Source organism: Neltuma alba, unplaced genomic scaffold (genome assembly GCF_004799145.2).
Source record: "Neltuma alba isolate B1F8T4 unplaced genomic scaffold, ASM479914v2 tig00011842_pilon, whole genome shotgun sequence".
Taxonomy (NCBI): domain Eukaryota; kingdom Viridiplantae; phylum Streptophyta; class Magnoliopsida; order Fabales; family Fabaceae; genus Neltuma; species Neltuma alba.
In genome coordinates, this window is record NW_021636448.1 from 429,697 (window position 1) to 448,992 (window position 19,296).

General features: G+C 36.4%; 1 protein-coding gene across 1 annotated transcript; it reads left to right on the forward strand.

Moving 5' to 3' along the window:
• Positions 1 to 1,153: 1,153 nt before the first annotated feature.
• LOC114718369 (inositol transporter 1) lies at positions 1,154 to 13,396 on the forward strand. The gene is made up of 6 exons (XM_028903670.1): positions 1,154 to 1,572; positions 3,049 to 3,119; positions 9,952 to 10,287; positions 10,844 to 10,951; positions 11,060 to 11,245; positions 12,423 to 13,396. Exons 1-6 carry the CDS (start codon positions 1,425 to 1,427, stop codon positions 13,071 to 13,073), a joined length of 1,500 nt encoding a protein of 499 aa, XP_028759503.1. The 5' UTR covers positions 1,154 to 1,424; the 3' UTR covers positions 13,074 to 13,396.
• Positions 13,397 to 19,296: the final 5,900 nt, after the last annotated feature.

The window sequence follows — 19,296 nt, forward strand, 5'->3', positions numbered from 1 at the left end:
ATTTTTAACCAATTAAGAAAACATCCACGTCGGCTTTTTGTTTAAAATTCACTGGATAAGCAACCGCTATCGCATAAATAGAGGAGTAATGCACAGAATTTCAGCTTTTAAAAAAACTAAAAGATAAGACCCATTTTTTTCATCTTTAAGAAAATAAAGAAAAATAAGTTACAGCCCCACGTTCAGAATATGGTTTGAAAAATTGCTTTTAAAAAGCCAATACTTTCAGAATGGTTTAAAATAATGCTTTTAAAAAATTAATATAGCCCCCACGTTCATAATGGTCTGAAAAGGAAAATGGTTTTTAAAAATCAAGGTTTGAAAATGCCTTTAAAAAAATAAAAAATGACCTATTTATTTGCATTTGGTGAAGCTACTTGGCCGTGTCTAGTAAATCATGCTTTTTACCCTACTTTTATATATATATATATATATATATTTTGATTGAATAAGCCCAAACTTAGTGCACTACGTGCCTGCTTCTAAAGCAACCGACTCTAAAATGAAGCTAGGGGGGGAATCAAAAAACACAGCACCAGGAGCGATCTGCAAAGCTTCCTTCGCAAGTGTATCAGCGACGGTGTTCTTATCACGGCTACACCACTCAATCCTTGTCTCCCAATCTTAACTCATCCAAGACCGTATCTCAGAGAGTAACTCCCCTTCTGGATGTGCCTCGTTCCATCCTGCTCCAAGGAGTTCGGTGATATTTGATTCAGCAAGATGAAATTTAAATTAAAAAAAAAAAAAGAAAGAGGGATTTCGGGACAATCACCCCTCCAGTTTTTTGGATTTCAAAACGGAATTTGTTAACCAAACAAGAGCCAGCGAATTGTCAGGTCTAGGATCTGCAACGACAAATAAAATAATATATTTCCATAAAATAAAATTGGCTGCTATATACTATCATTCTTTTTTGTTTTCACTTTTAAAGTTCTAATGATTGTTTCTTCTTCCTTTTATGCCTGATCTAATGATTATTTCTTAATCAATATATTATTAGTGAATTATAAAACTAGCTTGTTTGATACGAACTTTTACATTTTGAAATAAAAAATCAGATAAAATAATAATTAGATTTAAATAATGAATTATATTTGAATGAAGGATATGCATCGTACACGTAATCTTTGCAGATGTGCAGCTTACTGAGGCTCTATTATTTACCTCAAGGCAATCCCCAAGTTCGCATTCCGTGAATTCCTGCAAAGTCATTCACGGTTTTCCTCTCCACCAAATCATTAGCTGGGAGGATTTCTGTGCTATTGAATTTCTGGGTATCTTCCAAGATTCATCGCTCATTCTGGGTGTGGCTGCGATTTCTTAATCTGGATCGTTATTGTTAGTGCGTGGAAGCCAAAATTCTGGGTTTTCTGCGTTAAATTTCGTAATTTATACGTTGATTTCCTATTTCATCTTCGACGATGACGATGACGATCCAGTCGACACCTGGAAGCTCAGGATATTTGGATTTGTATCCTGAAAGGAAAATGTCTTATTTTAAGAACCCTTATATTCTGGGCCTCACTGCCGTCGCTGGCATTGGTGGGCTGCTTTTCGGCTATGATACAGGTATAAACTTTTAATTACCTGTTTGATGAGTGACACCAGTAAATTTGGTTCGCTAAAACAATGCCACCCATTTCTTTTGTTATATTGTTCACGGATGAAATTGTCTGATGTTCCCTATAAAAGTTTGGATCAGCGAAATATAATCTGTGTTTTGCTTGACAGTCGTAACTATGTTCTTGTAATCTGTGGTTATAGATTTTTGCCGTCAAAAAAAAAAAAAAAACAACAAACACACATATTCATGAATAACTGACGCATGAAAACAATTATCAATATAATTGTTTCTTCGTTTTTTTAGGATAATCGTTTTGGTAAATCCCGAAGGCCCCATTCTCATTTGAACAATTTCATTTTGATGATCTTCTTAAATGCATATTTGCCATTGATCAATCCAGAAGATAGTTGAATAAGGTTCATAGATTGAGTTAAACTTCCAGAATCACTCAGGTTCAAATCTTAATCTTAATACATTACTGCCTCCTCTCCTTAATATAAGATTGAGGTAACTAATTTGAGAAAATTAAAAAAGTTACTAAGTTATTTTAAAGTATTTATATTTATCGTTTTTTTCCAAACTAATTTGCCTCACTTGTAAATTGACGTATGATCTAATGATATATAAGTATTTCAGAGAAATCATGTGACATATGATATAATTAAGTAATTTAGTAACTTCATTAATTTTCCCAAATTACTCAATTGGGTCCTATATTAAGAACGGGAGGTAGTATATTGCCAACTGCAGAGATTTTATTTTTCTATTTGTAGTAAAAATCATTTCTTCATGGACGAGAGTTACCATTTGTTTTTCTCTGTCCCCTACAAGGTAAAGATGAAGTAATTTTACAACACAGATCTTGAAAAAAAATAAAATAAAATAAAAAAATCACATTTTCTTGCCTAAAAGCACCATCTGTAATTTTATTTCATCCAATCTTTGCAATGCCCAGGGAGAAAATATTTTTCTTACACTGTAGTGATGCTCTCTTTTCCCATTGGTGAAAAATAGAGTATAACTCCAATCTTTTTTTGTTCAATTTTTTTGAAAGTTTTTTTTATTATATTATATTTTCTTGGAAATTAATCTGGACTGTCTGCATTGTTGCCAGCTGGCACATGCTATATGTGTGCTTGATTTTTTCTTTTCTTTCCTATAAAGCATCTAGAAGGAAGGCTTGGACATAGCAACGAAATTCTACAGAGAAAATTCTTTTTCAACTTGCTTTTAGATTAACTACTTTTAATAAAGGAACAATTAGCTGGGCAAAGAGTTCTGGTTGCAATTCTTTCATGGTTGAATGGTGGATTCTTAAGTTTGCTTTACAATATCTGATTCTGCCCCTTTTTAGATCAGAAAAAATATGATGTACTTATTTAGGTGCTGGTTGTTCTGAATATCTAAGTTGTTCTTTCTGCAGATTATGGGTGTTTCAGTTCTTTAATGAAAATATTAACATGTTATTTCTTTTACCACAGGTGTCATATCAGGAGCCCTTTTGTATATTAAAGATGATTTTGTGGAAGTTAGAAATAGTAGTTTCCTTCAGGTACATCCCTTTTTTGTTGTGTTCCTTTACTTGTCTTTCATGAATTTTAAAATTGCATTTCTTTGGGGTTTACAATAATCTAGATATTTAGCAAAAAGCTTCATATGTAGTTATTGGCTGTGAGTGCTTAGGGTTTTAACTGGAATGGGGGACTCAGAATCTTTTTGATCCGGTTTTCCACTGCATTGGAAGAATTATGGTTACAAATTCGATTGTGATGGGGAAAAGAAGAAAATAGAAACAGAAGGATAGAGATTGGCAGAATTCATCAACTGTCATAACAGTCTGATTCCTCCTCATACACGTTATTTAAGTTGTTAGCAAGCTAACTAACTATCTCTTTATAGTTAACTAAACAGCTGGTTACTTCTTTATCCCCCAATTATACGCCTCACAATTTCTCATCTCTAACATCTTTTGGGAATGGGAGTAGCAGGAAAATCTGCATTTGTTTGTATTTAAATGACCCCTTTTTTGCACATGTTTTTGTTACATAATGAAGCCATAAATACTACTTTCAACATGGAATACAGAAAACTGGTAGACTTAACTATGCTTGGATGATTCCAACCGAGAATATAAATAATTTTGTTATGTAGAAAATCCCTTAATTTACTCTAGGGATCATTTAGCATTTGTCTTTGTAAAAATTGTCAGACGTGTTGCTATTATCTGATTACTGCATAGCTGGTCAGATCTGTACTTCTGTATCTAATGCTTAATTATAGTCCAGCTAGTCTGATCCGTAGTTAACATGTAACTATTGTATAATTATGAGATCTGTAGTTATTGCAGGACTTCTACAGTTTATTAAATTCCCCAATTGTTATCCTTTCAATTGGCTGAACATCAGGAGCTGTCTTCTTCTGGCTCAGTCTCCTCTTGTTTAATCTGCAACATCCACTCTATTCATTTGGAATTTCGTAAATTACCAAACTTCAGTTTTTTCCATCCTTTTTTGACCTAGTATTGGAGCAAGCCTCTGGCCAAAACCCACTTCTTCTCTTTCTCAGCATCCCCATCTTCTCCCTTTATTCACTGGATCATATGGCATGCAGAAATAGCCAAATTTCTAGCCAACCATCTAGGTTAAAGCACCCACATTAGTTGCAACTGATGGATTTAGTAATGTCATTACTGGGCACTAGCTGAATGGTCCCAATTACTTGCAATGGGCCAAATTAGTGATGTTACAGGCTTCTTAGAGAACCTTGGAGATGCAAAGTACAGTGGAATTGTTGAGAAACAGAGGATTTTTATATTGTTGGTTGATCTGAATAAGTCCCTAGATGAAGTGAGAGGGAAAGTGCTTAGAGCAAAGCCCCTTACTTTCATTAAAGGAAGTCTTCTCAGGAGCATGTAGAGAAGAGAGTAGAGGGAAGCTCTTGCTAGATGCCTCTTCAACTGTTGCAATTATTGGAGGTTTTGTGATGGTTATCTAAATAGGGTGGGGAACTCTAGCTCAAGAGGTAGCCATTGAGGTGAGTGAACCAACTCACTTAAATACCTCATTGAGCATATCATTCTATTTAATGTGGGATTTGGTATCCCAAACTACCAAGTCTCCATCAATTGGCCTCATGGAAAGTTGTCATCGTAGTGGCTGCACTTAAGGCACTTCACTCGTCTTCTTGTTGGTTAAAATTGATGTGATTTGGATGCAAGAATATGAGTTTTATTTCTTTGTGAAAGTCGATACATATAGGAGTAGAGAAGGCAATAAAATCGCATATGATCTCACCTAAATAACTCATCAAATCTAATCAGAACAAATCTGGAAAAAATCTTATTTGAAATCCCTAAATAAATGACAGAAGATAATTCTAAATAAAAGAGTATAAGTAGTCATAGTGAATTAGGGTTATCTACGGATTAGGCCCAATGAGAATGAACCCACTTTCAACACTCCTCCTCAAGCTGGTGAATAGATGTTGATCATTCCGAGCTTGCTTGTGAGTTCTTCCAATTTGGTCTTGACCAAGGGTTTGGTCATCATGTCTACAACTTGTTTTCCTGTAGAGATGCAAGCCAGATCAACCACCTTAGCTTCTATTTTTTCTTTGATAAAGTGACGGTCAATTTCAACGTGCTTCATTCGATTGTGTTGAATAGGATTGTTGGCAATCTTGAGAGCCGCCATGTTGTCACACCTCATCTGGATTAGTGCAATTACCTCAATGCCTAGTTCTCGTAGTAGGCTAATAATCCATATTCCCTCACAAATTCCTAGAGCCAATGCTCTAAATTCTGATTCAGCTGAACTCCTTGATACGACTGGCTGTTTCTTGCTCCTCCAAGTAACAATGTTTCCCTAGATAAATGTGCAGTAACCGGGGGTGGAGTGTCTGTCATTGACTGCCCCTGCCGAATCTGCATCAGTGCATACTTCTATGTTCCTGCCATCTTCTATGTCCGGTGCCCTTTTATTTGCAGGTGCCCTTTTATTTGCAGCAGTATACATCTTCTATGTCCGGTGCCCTTGTTGGTGCTTCTGTCTAGATTATACTTTTTAGTAAATACCCACTTACTCCTTACAACAGATTTTCCTCGAGGTAGATCAACAACTTCCCAAGTTCCATTTTTGACTAGGGCCCTTAGTTCTTCCTCGATTGCCAATTTACTGCCTCATTGAATGTTCGTGGGATTTGTTCTTTGTCTATATTGACAACAAAGGTCTTAAATTGAGAGGTGAGCTTGTCATAAGAGATATACCTGCTTATTGGGTATCGTGTACAACTTCTTTTGCCCTTTTTGAGAGCTATGGGCCACTAGAGATCTTCAGGATTAATCTCAGGTGGGGATTCATGACTTGGCCTTGGAACATTAATGGGGTCTTCACTGGTGGCTATCTGTTCTATTTGATCTTCCTGTATTTCACTTGTTTTTGACTCAAAAGAAGGTTCGGTATGGGTGAGAAGAGGAGAAATAGGTTTGGTGGAGGTTTCGGGTTGGATTTCTGGTGTGTTGGAGGTGGTTTCTATGACCGAAAGAGGTGGTTCAGGTGCTGGTTTAATAACTTCAAGATCAACAAAGGTGACATCTAGGGATATTTAGGTGTCATTGGTAAGGTTGCTAGCTTGCTGTTCAGATCGTTGATTTGTCCAAATAGGCCATTCACTACCTCTTTCCCCCTGAATGGGTAATTTGGGATAGAAAGGTAGGTTTTCAAAAAATTTAACATTCATAGTGACATATACTCGCTTTGTGGCAGGAGAATAATACTTGTAACTTTTTTGGGTAGGAGAGTAGCCTAGGAATATACATTTAACGGATTTAGATTCAAGTTTCCCCTTGTCACCATCAAACACAAAAGCAATATACCCAAAAACATGTGTAGACAGAGAATGAATGAGATAAGATTGAGGATAGGTGATTGAGAATTTTTGAATTGGGGTCTGAAATTTTAAAATTTTTGATGGCATATACGATTGATCAAATATGCAGCAATAAGCACAACATCTCCCCAATAAAAATTTGGTACATTTTGCCCTAGTAAAAGAGATCTAGTTACTTCTAAAAGATGTCGGTTTTTGCCCTATTTTGTTGGGGTGTATTTGCATAGGATGTTTGATGGAGAATGCCTTTTTTTAGCAAAGAAGGTTGTAAATTGAGAATTAACAAATTCCTTTCCATTATCACTGCGAAAAACCTTTATTGAAGTTTGGAATTGATTTTGAACAAAAGTATAAAAATTTTTAAAGATGAAGAGCACCTCAGATTTTTCTTTCATAAAAAAAAGTCATGTTAAGTGAGTATGATCATCTATAAAGGTCGCAAACCATTTGGCCTTAGAGGTAGTAGCAACTCGAGAGGGACCCCAAACATCACTATGGGTGAGAGCAAAAGGTTGCGTAGGTGTGTAGACGTGAGATGGATAAGATGCTCGAGTTTGTTTGGCTAATTGACGAGTTTCGCAATAAAATTGAAAGTCCTTTTTATTCATAGAATTTGGTAACAAAAATTTCATGTAATCAAAGCTAGGATGACCTAGTCTAAAATGCCTAGCATAAAGTCTTCTTGAGACATAAAAGAAAAGCTAGAGGATTAAGAAATAGATGCAGCCATGTATCTCTTGGTTGGTGTGGTTCCTTCAAGGTAGTATAACCCATTATCTTCTTTAGCTTTGCCAATCACCTTCCCCAAGATTAGGTCCTGAAAATCACAGTGAAATTTATCAAAGATAATGAGGCGATTTAATTCATGGGCCGCACATTTAATAGATAGCAAGTTGAAAGGGATATCTGGAACATAAAGAACATTTTTCAGCACTATATTTTCAAAATAATAATAGTTCCTAATCCCATAACCTTAGCATGCGTATTATTTGCAACCTGAACCCGAGTTTGTTCAGAATGTGGCCTAAACTCAGAAAATAATTCCCGGAATCCAGTAATATGATCTGTAGCACCTGAATCAATAATCCACGTGTTTTTGGACCCAGTTATAATGCTTAGTGTAGCAAGTAGAATGGTACCTGAATGGGCTAAAGTCATAGATGGGGTAGATTTCTCACTGTTTTTCTCACCAAAGTACTTGTTCAAAATCTGTCTAAGCATCATGAGTTCATCAACACTTAGAGTCACATTACCATCTCCCTTGGTTCGTTGCTTTAGGTGTCCTGGCTTTCCCTGAATTTTCCAGCAAGTGTCTTGAGAAGCGTCGTTGTGTTGTCTTTGGCAGAGAAGGTGCATTTGGCTAATTCCCATCTTTCTCAGGCAAAATTAGTCGAAAGATAATTCTTGCTGATTTCGGTATTCATGGAATGAATCAACCATGTCATGACCATATTGTTTTCAGCACACCAAGTTGCATACTTTGAATCCTTTGGTTCTGGTAGTTTTGGATCCTATGTCAGGTAATGTTCCTTGCTACGTCCTCGTATGAACATTAGGACATTCCTGGACCATTGTAGATAATTTTTGCCATTTAAATGATGAGTAATCATCATTTGAGAGAAGAAGTCAAAGGCTGGAATTATTCCCATTGTGTTTGACGCTCCAGATTGGGAACTCCCTCTAGATTTGACCATCACGTCTGAGCCTCCTACACTTATCGACGGATTCTGGGTAGAATCGTTGCCAGCGGTGAAGGCTCGTGATGATCTGATCACTGTGTCTTTAAAGGATAGAGCCACAGCTCTGTTACCATGATGTTATTTGGACGCAAGAATGTATGAGTTTTATTTCTCTATGAAAGTCAATACATATAGGAGTAGAGAAGGCGATAAAATCGCATATGATCTCACCCAAATAACTCATCAAATGTAATCACAACAAATCTGGAAAAAAATCTTATTTCAAATCCCTAAATAAATGGCAAAAGATAATTCTAAATAAAAGAGTATAAGTAGTCATAATGAATTAGGGTCATCTACGGATTAGGCCCAATGAGAATGAGCCCACTTTCAACAAAAATCTTCCATGTGTAGCCCTCTTCAAAACTGTCATCAATTATTCTCTGATACTAATTGATAGATGCCTAAATGGGATGAGGAACTTTATCCCAAAAGCTTGCTGATGAAATGAGCTCTTAAATACCCTATTGAGCATTCTATTTTACTCAATGTGGGACTTGATATCACTTTCTACCCTTGTGATTAAAGGTCTAAACTAGAATAATGACAACAAACAAAATAATTAGAATAATGACAACAAACAAAATAATGGTAGACCTTGGTTCTACCTTTGCTTTTTCTGGGCACAAAGGAGAAATGTGGACGCTACATGTCAATTCTACTGATGGGAAGTCACCAACAGAGATGAATAGCAAAGGTTACATTGCTGTCCCTAAAGGAACTTCCAAGCCAGCTAGTAAACCAACAGTTTTTATTTAGAACAGGTTGATTTGCATCAAAATAATCAGTCAAGGTTCCTCTTCTAGTTCCAATGCTGTTGCTAGATGTATAGCACTAAAAGGCAGTTTTCCTAATTCTTGCGATACTAGTTCTAGTAGAATGATTGAGGTAACTTGGATAATTGATAGTGCTTCTGACCAAATGACTACTGATATGTTGTTATTCCACAATGCTGCCCTTGAAAAAATAAATATAATAAATGCTTAAGCTTTTAGGATGTATACCTGAAAGACAAAAGAGAAAGGAGATAAAAGAGGGAATTTCCAGTGCTAACGAGAATGGAGTGGTTAGGGAACAGTTGGCACAGGATTTGAAAGGCGGGAAAACTGACTCAAAAGGGAGAAGAGTCTGAATCTGGTTTTGGGTGGAGGCAGCCAACCTCTCAAAAGTTGGTGTGTTTTGGTCTGATGTGTTCTTATGTTGTGTCTTACCTAGCTTTTCCTTTTGTAAAGAGAGTATCCTTGTTTGTGTTAGACAGAGAGATTCTCTTAGAAAATTTAGTCGTTAGCTTTTATTCAAGAGCTATTTTATGTTATGATCATAGTACCTTTGTTTTCTTACCATGTTTCTTGTCTGCTTTGTGTTGATAGGAGAGTCCCATCATCTTTTATGTCCTTATAAATACTTAGATCTGTAGTTATTTTGTAATCTTTTTTGCATAACTGATCAGATGTGTTGTTAATTTGTAGCTTATCGGATCAGAAGTTAATGTAGTTATGGTAAAAGTGATCAGATCCATGGTAATTAGAGGACTATTACAATTTTTTAAACTCTAAACCTTTTTCCTTCTAATTGGCTGAACATCTCTGGAGCTGACTTTACCTTCTGTTACAGTCCTCTATTTAATAAGATGCTGTACTAACCTGTAAAATTTATGGAATGAAATGATCAAACTGCTGGTAGTAATTGTTTTCCAGCCACTTTCCACTTGTTCTCCAATCTTTCTGTTAGTATCCTTCTAAGTGTTTGAGTTGCCAGGAAACAATTGTTAGCATGGCATTGGTTGGTGCAATTCTCGGAGCTGCAGCTGGTGGTTGGGTTAATGATGCTTATGGACGAAAGAAGGCAACCCTTATTGCTGATGTTATCTTTGCTCTTGGATCATTTGTCATGGCTGCTTCACCAGGTCCTTATATTCTCATATTTGGACGTCTATTAGTTGGGATTGGTGTGGGTATAGCATCTGTCACCGCTCCTGTGTATATCGCTGAAGCTTCACCATCAGAAATAAGGGGAGCACTAGTAAGCACAAATGTGCTTATGATAACTGGTGGACAGTTTCTTTCCTACCTTATAAATCTTGCTTTTACTGAGGTTAGATTTTGGTGCTTTTAGAAGTACTTATATATAAATCATTGTCACTCATGCTGGAGGGTAGAGAACTCAAGATGAAAACAATTCAATGGTTTGTGTAGACTTTGAATTTCATTCTTGACTTGTTGTTTTCTTTCTTTTTCCAGTTGTCCCCCCCAATTTTGTTTAAATGTTTTTCATCTTATTCTCGTCTATTGATCTTTAGATGCAAAGATTCAATATTAATGTCAGGACCAAAATATATACCCTCCACTTGGAGTTGATGTCTCTATTTGGTAGAAACATTTTGGGAGAATAGATTTCTTAACCAAAGGCTGACTTAAGATTTTTCATTTTTCTGTTAAAAGTCAAGCCGCAATGACTGGAAAGTATACAATTGCAGAAAGTTAAGTTTTTTGGTTGCATACTCTGATAAAAGCTAGAAAAAATATCAAAATAACTTCCACGAACCGTGAGAAGTTTCACATTTTGGGAATTATCTGATTCATAAACATTCCTGTTTCAAACTTTTCTGGTATTTGTTGGCCGAACGCCTACCACATTCTTCATCAAGCAGGTCCCTGGAACTTGGCGATGGATGCTGGGAGTTGCAGGTGTGCCTGCGGTTGTGCAGTTCTTCCTCATGCTCTTCCTACCTGAATCCCCCAGATGGCTTTTTATCAAGGTGAAAAATTTTACATTTTTTAAAGAAAATTTATGTCAAAGACTCAAAGTTGTCTCCTTCAAATTATGCTGATTACTAAGCCATCCTATATCTTGTCTTTGACTGCAGAATAGGAACAATGAAGCCATTGTTGTGCTTACTAAGATATATGACTATGCTCGCTTAGAGGATGAAGTTGAGTTCCTAACAGCTCAATATGAGCAAGAAAGCCAAAAGAGGAATGATATCAAATACTGGGATGTGTTTAAGTCAAAAGAAATTAGGCTTGCTTTCCTTGTTGGAGCTGGATTGCAGGTACTTGACGAGGACATACAATTGTTACAAAACAGCCATATCAGAGTGAAAGTTGTGTTTAAAAGATTGAGGGGAATAATTATGCTAAACTGATCAAATTGTAGGTTGTTTTCTGAAATTAAGAGTACCACTGTCACTTTACAGTTTAAAGAACAAGACCAGGCACGAAATCGAAAGTCAGTTGGGTTGATTGAGCTAGTTAGATCGGCCATCAAACTGAATAATGTAAATCTAGTTTTTGGTCAGTGAAGGACGTATTAGTCAATACTTACATATCCACACCCCCCACCCCAAAAAAAAAACGGAAAAAAAAAATCTCTTTGCAGCTTGTGACAAAAATTATCCTGGCTACCCCTCTACCAGATTCGTTTACTGTTAATGCCTTATAGAACCTATTCAGCACTTATTGACTAATGAGGATCAGTAGTAAATCCAAGGTCTGGGAACTGCTGTTGGAATGCTTGGAGGATTTCCAAGAGGCCTGCTCTGGATTGTGTGCTGCCACTGCACCAAGACCTGAGTAAGATGCATATTATGCATTTCAACAACCTCCCTAGAGAGAATCTTGCAGGAAAAAAGTGCTTTTTTAACCTCCGTATAAGGAGAAGCCCTCCCACATTTTTGTAATAAAGGGAGGACGCTATTATTAAGTCTCCTCTTTGTGGGGGAAATAATATATTACCCCAATAATAAACAGACAAATATTTTCATGGTTAAATGATAATTATGTTAACTGGATTTGGATCAGTTGATTAACTGAAACCTAACCTTTTTTGAGTTTGATTTGGCTTGATTTTTGACAACTTTCAGATATTAGAGCATGAGTTGACCTTTTGTTTCCTAGAGTAATGATTCCGGTCATAAAGAATTAAAAGCTGCTTTTAGAGATCATGGAAGTACTCATGAGAGCACTGAACTTCATGAACCTGGTTTTAATGCATACATATAATTGAAGAGATCTTAGCATATTCAATAAAACTTCAGTGATTTCATCTGTAGCCTTGGTCGGTCGTTTAACTATCCTATGCACATAGTTGTTAAATGCATGTATTTGTAATCAAGCAGTTTGAGATTAAGGTACTTCAGTTCTGGATGCATGCTGCAATAAGCTTCTGTCCTTTTCAAATGACAGTGTTTTCATGCAAGTGAATTCTCATAACGTCCCATGGTTCTGCAGGCTTTTCAGCAATTTACAGGTATAAACACAGTCATGTACTACAGCCCAACAATTGTCCAAATGGCTGGCTTCCATTCCAATCAGTTGGCTCTTCTTCTATCCCTCATTGTTGCTGGTATGAATGCTGCTGGTACAATTCTCGGCATCTACCTTATTGATCATGCAGGGCGGAAAAAATTGGCCCTTTCTAGCTTAGCTGGAGTAATCGCCTCTTTGATCATACTTGCTGTGTCATTTATCAACCAATCTTCTGGCTCCACAAATGACTTGTATGGATGGCTTGCAATTGTGGGTTTAGCCCTGTATATTGCTTTCTTCTCACCTGGAATGGGACCTGTGCCATGGACTATGAACTCAGAAATATATCCTGAAGAATATCGAGGAATATGCGGGGGCATGTCAGCTACTGTGTGCTGGGTTTCAAATTTGATTGTGTCCCAGACCTTTCTATCAATTGCTGATGCTGTAGGGACCGGTCAAACTTTCTTGATTCTTGCCAGTATAGCTGTGCTGGCTTTTCTCTTTGTGGCTGTGTACGTTCCAGAGACCAAAGGATTAACATTCGATGAAGTGGAGCTGATATGGAAGGAGAGAGCTTGGGGCAAGAATCCAGATACACAAGCCCTTGTTGGGCATGGCAATGACTCCTAGAAGAGCATCCATATAAGATTCAAGAGTGTGATAATGAATCCTAGGTGTGCCCGATCTTTCTTTCATTCCCCCACTTATCTTTCCCAATGTCAGTTTACAAGAGTGCAGTCGTGAATTATCGTGGATGAATATTTGGAACAGTCTCAGTTAATTTATCATTTGTATAGGCAGCTTAGTGGTGAGATTATATTGTTTAACTTTGGAATCATTCCGAAATTTTAAGTGACATTGTATCTCCTGAATTTTTAGTGTGACATTGTATCTTCTGTATTGAGTGACGTAAAATAATGGCCTACGTTGTCACTTTACCATCTCGTGTTTTAGTGATATCTCATGTATTAGTGTTTTACAGCTATGGAATGGAGCATCTCAAATTAGTTTGCTTGGTCAAAATTTTGCAGTGTTCGTTTATTAGGAAGTGGATCAACTTTTAGCAACTAAAAGTAGCAGGCATATTCTCAAGCTATGTTGAATTCAAAGCCATTGATGTCATTGTTTCTTATTACATTTCAATGTAATTTTTAGTCCCAGTAGTTTCAAATAGTGGGTTTTGGACCTTACATAAAGCCTTGGTTTAAATTTAACTATACAAACCAAGGTCAAAACTTATTTGGAAAATTTCAGATAAAAAACTTATAATTACAATAGTTCAATCCAGGCACCTAATGTAACATCTTTAATACATTGATTGGGTTGCTTGTCTGCCATCGTTGCAGGACGGGAATCCTACGTATGAGGGGCAATGAATGGGATTTCAAATGGGGGGATGGGGGAACGTACCATCCGAAGGCTACCAAAAGAGGTTTCGAGTGCCTCAAACACGATAGTCTAACCTAGTCCTTGCTTACTGAGCAACCGCGAGAAAAACGCCCCAACGGATGCCTTTCCGCTCGAGTTTCGACAGGAATAGCGTGCAAGGAAGGTCCAAGAACCCCTAGATACGCTAATCCATCTATCCCATTTGAAATTCTACACAAGTTAAGGGTCGCCGAAAAAGTCGCCGGAAAATCTCGCCGGCAGCCGCCGTCGCCACTGTGGGGGTGGTCGACGTTATAAGGAGGGACACCCCATGGACTTGCTCACACCTTGATCTTGTCTATTGGGAGGGGCATACATGTGGTAGTGTGAGCAAGGCCATGGGGAGGAGAGTTGGGGGTGCCTCCCTATGTTAGATATGATTAGTTTTGATGATGTCAAATAATAGAGCAAAAAGTTTACATAAATTATTTATCTCATATTTTGACTACCTATCATACTTAATATCCTATGTAGTTTCCTCAAGAAAAGAAAGGAGTTATTATGTTGCACTTTGAGTTATGGAGAATGATCAAGAGGAAGAAGAAGAAGAGAGATTGAGAAAAGAAGAACTTGCAAGATCAAATGAAAATATCAAGATTCAAGTTCATAGATTTGATGTTAAATGTTGCTATACTCAATCAGAAGTTTGAATGGCTCAGTCGGAAGCGAAAATATACAATCGGGAAGTTATACCATCATATATTGAGTCACCCTTCATATAAACATGGAAAATAAGCTTCAGAGGTGATTTTCATGGGCAATTATCGATCACTTGATCGATCATCCATTTATCGATCAAGTTATCGATAAAATGCATCCTCTGTTATGCTCTGTTCTTCGTTCAGCTCTGACATAGGTCGGTATTTCTTCAATATCTCTAAACCACAAATCCGTTTGAGACGAAACTTGATTCATATGAAACTAGACTCAGAACACGGTTCATGGACACCAAAATCAACTTCAAAGAGTTTCATATGAGGGAGATATGCGGTTCGAAACATTGCAGTAAGGATTAACGCCTTGATTCCGACCTTCAGTCACTGTGATGAATATAACTTTGCAAACACAACGAATTTTGGGGTGATTCTTGTTGAATTAGAAAGTAGACTCAAAGAGCTTTCTGGGGATAGGTCATTTGCAAAATTTGGAGCTGAATTGGAAGAGTTATGATCACTCAAAGTTGACCTTCGTTTTGCTGGAATCAGACTTCGAATTTATTGAGGCAAATACCAGAAGTTCTACACTGAATGATTAAGTTCTCAAGCAACATGCTACTCAAACATGTTATTGAGTAAAAGCTCTAGAAGAGATGAAGAAATGAAAAGCCATTATCATATATTACTCGAGCCTGATCAAGCGACTACATACTCATCGAGTTACTGGTACTATCTCCTCAATTCCTCTCTTTTATCTTCATACATATTATTAAGGTTTTATCAGTAACATGTTGGATAAATGATTTTTGGATAACGTTATTGATGAATATGTTTATCGATCACCTAATCGATAACTGTCAAGGTTTTATCGATCACGTGATAGATAATTTAGTCTGCTCAATAACTTGCTAGATTGATCGATCAACTATTCGATCATTGGTATAGCTGCTTAATATAAGATGTTGCGGGAATAATCGATCACTTAATCGATCAGACCTTTATCGATAACTTGTTCGAATATTACATGTCTTCTTACTCGATATAGTGCTCTGTCAAAACCATTCGTTCAAAATCTTTTATCGATCAATTGATCGATCAAACATTTATCAATCAAATGATCGATTATTATCTTCACTGCATTAACTCATGTTGAATCATTTTTTCGATCACCTAATCGATCATCTTGAAACTCCTGTTTTCACATAACGTGATCGATAATCAGTTTCTTTACCTTACAGGATTAAATCTCTATTTTTCATTTTATCGATCACTTGATCGAATATTCATTGATCGATCACCTGTTCGATTAATCCATATAGTCTGTATTTTTCGCTGAATATATTCTTACTCATTGTTTATCGATAACCTTATCCATCATCCAATTATCGATAATTTGTTCGATCATCAATGACTGAAGTTTCATTTCTGTAACACTTGGATTATCGATAATCTGTTCGATCAACAAGTGTTCGATCACTTGTTCGATCATGGAACGTTTTCCGTTTAAACATCAGTCGACTATGATGATTCTTAAAATCAATGATCTATTTTCTTTCAAGTTTTTCTCAGCCTTCTTTTAACATATAACTCTTTATCGAAAAGACACGAAGGCAAACGTAACTTGAAAAGGTTTATTCTTGCATAAATCATTTTTGGGTCACTGTATTCATGCTTCATCATTTATCGATCATTTATTCGATCATCATATGATCCATAATCTATTCGATAATTGCATCTATCTGCTATATCTTTTCTTCATGTAATTAATCGATAATATAATCGATCAAAGCTTTATCGATCAAGACATCGATCAAGTAAGTTCATCTTACTTTCTGAATATCTGATGATTGATTCCATGTTTTCCAACTTATTGTTTCTATGATTATCATATACTTATCACTTGATCTGAGGAAGATTATTTCAGATAAAGAGCCACAACGAATTTATGATGTGAAGAATCGACGTTCGTCAGAAGCTTCCAACGGCTAGTTTCAACGGTCATATTCTTCAAGCCAAACGGGAAGAAAAAGCTCAACGGTCAACTACCCAACATCATCTATAAATAGAAGAGCATTCAAAACAAAAAAAGAAGAGTCTGAGCTTACAACATCAAGTGCTAAAATGCCGAAGCAACGTATTCTCATTTAGAGCTCCGAAAGAAAACTCCCTGTCTCTGTACTTCATAGATTAAAACTTATGTATTCGTAAGATAGAGAGGAGAGTTTCCCAAACGTGCTTAAGAGTCATCTATCACTTCTTTGAGAGAAGAAATATTCAATCTTCATTATCATTATTAGATTGTATCCTTACGGTGAGTAAGGGGGAGTATTTACCTCGGTGTGAGGTTGCTGCTGAATAGACTGATTAGTCTAAGAATTGTAAGTGGCGTCACAAGTGCCCGGATCAAACTTGTGATTGTAGTGGTTCTCAAGTACTCGTGTTAAACTTGAGGGAGATAGTCGATTGAAAATCTCAGGGGGAGCCTGGGGACTGGACGTAGGTCAGTGAGGACCGAACCAGGATAAATCACTGTTTGCATCTTCTCTTCCCTTACCTCTTTATATTTCCAGCTAAACCATTTTACTACTGTGATTATGCTTATCTCGATTCTTTGTTTTTTATACTCAGAATTTCTTATGAATTTCATTACATTGCGAAAAGATTTTTAATTTTAATCAACACCCAATTCACCCCCCCTCTTGGGTGTTCAGCCATTCCAACATTTGGTATCAGAGCAGGTCACTTGTTTAAAGGATCTAACGATCTCAAGTGCAAAGATCATGGCTGACTTTGAAGGTTTTGATTATACAATTCCACCATTTCTCAAAGATATTGATTTTTGGTATTGGAAAGCTCGTATGATACGATTTTTGAAAACTATTGATTTTGATATGAGATATGTTTTTACAAATGATTTTGTTTTTAAACGAAGAAAGGATTGGACCGAAAAAGAAAAGAAAATGTTTTCTTTGAACATTCAAGCAATGAAAATTCTGTATAGTGCTTTAACTGAAACTGATTATGAGAAAATCAGATCTTGCTCTACTGCCAAGAATATTTTAGATACTCTTGACTCTTGTTATACTTCTAACACTTGTGTTGAAGCTAAATGTGAAGACAGTTCACTTGAGACCGATCAAAAAAGGGATACACAATCATCCACTCTCAGTGAACAAATGGAAGTCGAGATCGAAGAAGGTGAAATCACACAATACTTCCATAAGTCTGTCAACACAGAAGAACAAGAGGAAGATGAGCATCAAGAAGAGCTCAGTATGGACGAATATGATGAATCATTATTTGGAGCTCAAGATGCACTTAAGGTAAACGGTCCCAATTCTTCTCGTACATTACTTATGAAAAATGATTTTGAAAGTTTGCATAAAACTGTTGTTCAACCAGTCATTGATTCTGTTTTCAAAAGTAAAAATGTTTTTAATCATGCTGGAAAATTTACTAGGAAGAAAGAACTTACAAAGAGAAATCATTTAAGATTGCATTCTTTTGACCAACGCAATATTTGCATAAAATCTCATAATGGATATCATTCTGTTATTTGCAATTATTGTGGTAAATCAGGTCACATTTCTCACGCATGCTATTTTAGAAGAAATCCTAATGTGAGAAATAAATTTGTTTGGGTTCCCAAAGGACAAGTAAAGTCCAATGCTAACACTCAAGGACCCAAAGCAAAATGGGTACCAAAATGTCCTTCTAGTATTTTAATTTTGCAGGATATTTCTAAGAACGGACATATTGGCCTAAAGAAGAAGAAAGTGCCTAAGAGAGCTACTTACATGATCAACATGAGAACTCTTAGAGCACCCATTGCTGGAACTACAAAGTCCAATCATAGGAAGCAATGGATACAAGCCAAAGGAGTACGTTGCGCCTCAAGGATGGACTACCACAATGTAAAATTTGATTACCTTGAGGAGAACAAGAAAAGGAGGATCTCTCAAGCATTAAGCAGAAGACTTCTTGAGTCTACATTTTATGAGAGAACATTGCAAGCACCCAAGCGAGGAATCAAAAGTCTCAACCTCACAGAAAAATGCATTGGGTATGCAAAAGCAATCCTCCAAGTACCTAAGGAAGAAGGGAGAAAGCCTTTCCTCAAGATTGTGACCACAAAGGAATTGATGAACAAATCTTGAGAAAGCTGATCTGGTATGGATTTTGGTGCTGAATGTGGAAAGAAGAAAAATCAACACTAATCCATCAAAATCAAGCAAGCTGTCACAAGGACAAGAGAAAATATGGTGATATCTAATCTTTACCCTTTACTGTGCTGATATGAAATTCATATTTGGGTAATGAATGCTTGTTCCTTGTTGCATTCCATTAGCAATCAATCTTTTATGATCTTCAAATTATTTTCCGATTGCTAAATGGACCGAAAATAGAATTGTGCATAGTTTTCTATGTGTTTGTATTTTCAAATGCACAATCCAAAATTTTTTTAAACTCATTGTGAAAGTGCATACAAATGATTTGAAAGATATTCATTTTTGTTTTGCATTCAAATGATTTTCAAAATTGGAAGTTAATATTTTGAGTGCTAAAAGTCAGAAATGCTTCAAATCCTTCTAATAGAGTTTTCTCCATCTCTAACGTGTTAATTCCTGATCTTAATGTGCTATCCTATACTTGAACTCCTAAATCCTATTTTTCAACAAGTTAGACCTTCAGTCTAACAAGTTAACCATCCATGTGAGTTTCAAGTCTATCTTTACAGAAAGATTCCAATACGTCAAAGCCTTATGCTT